At 45.1% G+C, this 5,134-nt stretch overlaps 1 protein-coding gene across 1 annotated transcript; it reads right to left on the bottom strand.

Moving 5' to 3' along the window:
• Positions 1 to 442: 442 nt before the first annotated feature.
• LOC139833079 (uncharacterized) lies at positions 443 to 1,371 on the bottom strand. The gene has a single exon (XM_071823234.1). The coding sequence runs from the start codon at positions 1,369 to 1,371 to the stop codon at positions 457 to 459; it is 915 nt and encodes a 304-aa protein (XP_071679335.1). The 3' UTR covers positions 443 to 456.
• Positions 1,372 to 5,134: the final 3,763 nt, after the last annotated feature.

The raw sequence follows: 5,134 nt of genomic DNA, 5'->3' as shown, positions 1-5,134 counted from the left end.
ATGCATTGTTATAAATTCGTAAATTCCATGGGCGGAAGGATTGATTCTTTTACTAAGCGTTCTATTCTCCCCCTCGAAATATGGCCTAAACGATAGTGCCATAATTTTGAAGAGACTTCATCAATTCTCTTCCGCTTATTATTTTCATTCAGGGATGTGGAGCCATTCTCATTATCAGCGCTTAAAACATTCACATTCTCATCACAAAGTGACAATAAATAAAGCTTGTCTTGTCTGAAGGCAAGACCAACAATCTCATTATTAAACTTGATCTTACATTGACCATCACCAAAATGGCAAGCAAAACCATCATCATCTAAGCGCGATACACTTATTAAGTTCCGATGAAAAGAGGGTACATAAAGCACATCTACTAATAAAAGTACAAAGCCATTAGCTAATACTAATGGGAGATCTCCAATGGCTTCGACTTCAGCTTGGACGCTGTTTGCTACTTTAATACATCTTTCTCCTCTTTGCAGGGTCTGTCTCATACGGAATCCCTTTCTTGCACAGATGTTTCAGGAATGCCACACAGTCTTTCTGGTAGTGGCCCTTTTCCTTGCACCACTTGCAAGTGTCCTTGGACACCTCTTCATGCGGCTGGTGATCTTGAGTCTTTCCATGCGGCTTAGCAGGAGGAGGATTCCACTGAGGTTTCCCTTGTGGCTTGAAACTCTGAAAGTTCCTCTTCTTGGTTGGGCTTAGGTAATTGACAGAATCACCAGATTGCCCCTTGATCCTCTCTTCTTCTTGCACACACATGGAAATCATCTTCTCAATGGCCCACTTTTCTGGTTGTGCATTGTAGTTCACAGCAAAGGTCTCAAATTCTTTTGGGAGTGAGGCAAAGATCAGATGGATGACAAACTGTTCTGGAAGCTCCATCTCCATAGACTTGAGCTTGGAAGACATATGGCTCATCCTCAATATGTGATCCCTTACTCCACCACCAGTGTATTTGTTGGTGACAAGCTTTCTTATGAGAGTGCTAGCATAGGCCTTGGAAGACCCAGTAAACTGACTCTCTACCTTTTTCAGGTACTCACTGGCAGTGTCACATTGTGGGATTGCTCCCCTTATAGCCTCCAAAATGGAGCTCTTGATCACCATCAAGCACTTTCTGTTGGACGAGTCCCACTTAGCACGATCAAGATCGTACTTCATTCTTTTTGGTCCATGGTCGAGAACCCTTTTGTTAAAGTCATCTTCACTTTCTTTGTCGCCCCTCACGGGGTCCTTATGTTCTATGGGACAAGCCTCTATCAGTGCCAAGTCGAGGTCAAGCAAAGCAAGCCCCACCTCAATCTTCTCTCGCCATGAGCCATAGTTCCCTCCATTGAGGGGCTCAATAGCCGAGATAAAACTCATAGGATTTCCTGAAACAAAATTTCCATCAAAATGAATTAATTCAACGTTGGTCAAATTAAAACATGGCACTTCTCAATATTAATTCTATGTCACCATTGGGCAGAAATAGAACCAATAATGATACCTCTGAATCTTGCGGAATACAATTTTATTAACAACGTTGGTCATTAAATAAAATCATCATACTCAAAATAAACTCTCATTTCCTAATTCAATTTTCCCGTTGGTTCCAATTAAATAACGAAACAATAAAATATGACTTGAACTTAACTAACACAGCGGAAACTTAACTTAATTTTCGAACTTTAACCCACATGAAAAAATTCCTATCTCACATTTATTCTTATTACTAAACTATTTCCAGAAAATTAAAACAGAAAAAATTTACTGGAAACAAAAAAACAGACATAACAGCCCAGATGGGCTCTTCTCTGATGCTCTCCTAAAGGCAAAAAACGCGCACATGCGGAAAACCAGTCGCGCTGCTAGATGGGCCGCGCCCAGCGTCTGGCCCGCGACACTGTCTTTCTCTCTTGGGCCTAAGGAGAGACCCCGGGCTGCTGCTGACCGTCGGATCGCATCCGACGGCTGTGCGCCGAGATCGGCCGCACAAAACCGCCGGGAGCTGACCCGGAAACCCTAGCCCCTTCATATCTCATCTCTCTACCTCTCTCACTCACCACCCGACTGCGGCGGCGAGAGCCAGACGAGGACGGTGATGGTAGCCGTCGAAACGGGCCGTCATGTGGAGAGATGGTGGCGCCGTTGCCTACCCTCTCACCGGTGCGCGCGTTCCCCTTGCGGGTGGGCGCGCCGCCATCGAGCGGATTGGCCGCGGTGCCCTGGCGCCGGCGCCTCTGCGGAGGGCCCTTCCCGGAGCAAAGCCGGTAAGTGGAGGCCGGCATGGATGCCGCCTCCCTCTCTCTGTCCCTTTTTTCTCTCTTATCTAATCCATGTTCTACTTAGGATGACCCGATCTAGGGTTAGGGTTTGCAAGACTAAAAAGTAAACTCTCTGTTTTCGATTCTATCCCGTATAAGATCTACCTCAACTAGATGAACGAAACTAGACATGCTCTGATACCATTGATAGATCTGCTAGGACCTCTAGTTGCTGCATCTAGTGAGTAATTGCATCTAGCATAACCGGGATGAACACTAGAGGGGAACAACAGGGTGCATACCGTCGGTCTTCGTCGACGAGGAGCTCGCCATGGCGGCGATGGAGGAGTGGCGGCGATGTAGGTGGTGCTTCCCGCCGCTATAGCGCCTCATCAGATCGGATGGTCTAGGGTTTGGTGTGTCGGTGGGGAGGACGGCAGCGGACGAACCTTTTCATGCAATTCATCCAACATCTTTGTGATCTTGAGAAAAAATTGCAATGCATCTGATAAACAATAAACTAAACCAGATCAACTACGCATTAATTGACACAAAAGGGAGGCACATATAGGCACATAGCTTCTGGATGCTAAGACCATGCCACATCCCGAAACCAGCAGTCCTGTCCGGACGAGCCACCTGATCTTGAGAGGAAAAGAGGAAAGGACTCACCTGATGCTGCATGCAACGACAGTGACACTGCCGATGGAGTGGCTGGAGTCATAGAGAGGGCAGCGGCATCTTGCTGCCAAAAATGAGGGCGCAGCTGAACGGCCCGCGCTATGGCATCCTGACACATCGAGAAGGGGCTATGTGGGCGGCGGGCGGATCGAACAACGAATGGGCGAATGGAGTTGGTCACTTGCGGTCGATCTTCGCCGACACGAAGGTAGAGGAACGAACTAGAGCAGCTGAGCAGGGAGAGCCCGCACAGTGCAGGCACTCGCGGCGGCCACGACAGCGAGCTGACCGCAACAAGGATGGCCGAGCAGGGCGAACCCAGGTCCCAGGAGAGCACCACAAGGGAGGATAAACCGCTGTTGCACTAACTAGAACATGAAAGAGAACGACCCCTACCGGTCAAAGACAACATCGAACCGACCAAGCGAAGGTCTGTGAGGCGTTTTCAGGCGACCAAACACACCAGACCCACCAAAATCACACACGCCGCAGAATGCGATGAGGTGCCCATGGGTACCGTCCGGTGCCCCAATCAACCACAGGGCTCCAAAACACAGGGAGCTTAGAGGTCCTTAGAGATTTGTTTCTATGCTTGGTGGGCTAACAGATTTAACCGAAATAGCTTTTAGTCCAAGCCCTGAGTTCTGAAACGTGAAAGCCATTCCCACATATCTATTCGTGTACTAGCTAGTCTAGATTTATAAAAGTTCATATGGTTCACTCCATGTGTATTTGCACGTTGCCGATTTCCACTCCTGGTTTAATGGTGTGTAAACAGTTATCATTCTTAGGAACTGCTAGAACATGTTTTGATGTTTGAATAATTTCATTAATTAGCTATTCTTTCATGTACTTCTGATGGTTGTATAAGTTTGAGTATTTTTTCAAGTCAATGCTCACATTGCAGCAACGGAGTAAGGGAGCTAGAACCATATTACATGAGCCATAAATTAACAAGCTCAGCATGGCTTAATTACAAAGGATTCCTTCTGTTGTAGAACTCGAATTAAGTGTTTATGGACTCTGAGATCCTTCAGGTATTACAGCGGAAGACATCTGTCAGACAACATGGTCAGTGTAAAAAGGAACTATCATTTTTTGTAAAAATGTCAATATCCCAACTAAATAGTTAACAGGTTACATATTCAGTTGCAGAAGTACACAATTCAAGAACAATCAGAAAATTCAGACTAACAGATAATTCAAGCACATTCAGAGAATTCAAGGCACAAACCATGGGCGGGCACAGACAATTTGCAATGGGTATTCAAACTCAAAAATTAAATCCAAGGCAAAACTTGAAGGGTAAAAAATTGTGCAATACGACACTACAAACATAAAGATTGACAAACGGTTCAATATTAACAGAAAGATTCACGAATTTTCAATAACGGCATCATCTCAAAATAGTAGAGAAATTAGATGACAAATTGTTCAATACCAAGCAGAAACATTCACAATTTTTCCGTAAATAATTTAAGTTGGAATAGCAGTTGCTGATTTACTAGTCTAGAAACTGGAAAAAAATTACCGAAGCTTCAGAACAATAACCTGCAGGCTCCGTGCAGTAATCAAGAATCCTAACACCGCCTCCGCCTCTCCGCTCATGTCACAACTCACAACCGCCTGTCGCTCGACAAGGAAACATCGAAGCCGAAGTGTCACGGATTCACAGGAGCAAATCTGCTGCCATTTGGGCTTTGGTCTGAATTGCTGGGTTGGTCTAGTGCTGATGGGCTAGACACGTTCGTGGTTTTATTGCCTAGATGGACTGGATACCTACACGTACTGACGTACATAACTACGTCTACATATGCTGTGTACATAATACTTTTTGGTCCAGAAAATGGGTATTCAGCTGAATACCCATGAATCTGTTTGTGCCCGCCAGTGGCACAAACCTTACGAAAGCAAGAGTTCCAGATTCAGCCATAAAAGCTGCCTCAGGACGACAAGTGATCTAGCAGCAGCAGTGCACCAGAAACATAGATAACACTTGCATACAGTTTGAACAGAATAAACAAGACAATCCATTCCGTTTCAATAATAAAGTTTGAATGAATACTAGCAAATGGTAAAACAAACGAACTTGGCCACAAGTTACAGCCTTTTCTTGAGCTCGACAATGCGTTGTTCTAGCAAAATGACAAATGTTTCGACAGCAAGTATATTGATGCAAATCAACAGTCGATCAAATTAAA

Source organism: Lolium perenne, chromosome 7, assembly GCF_019359855.2.
Source record: "Lolium perenne isolate Kyuss_39 chromosome 7, Kyuss_2.0, whole genome shotgun sequence".
Classification (NCBI taxonomy): domain Eukaryota; kingdom Viridiplantae; phylum Streptophyta; class Magnoliopsida; order Poales; family Poaceae; genus Lolium; species Lolium perenne.
The sequence above is the reverse complement of the archived record's forward strand: the minus strand, read 5'-3'. Positions and strand labels throughout refer to the sequence as shown.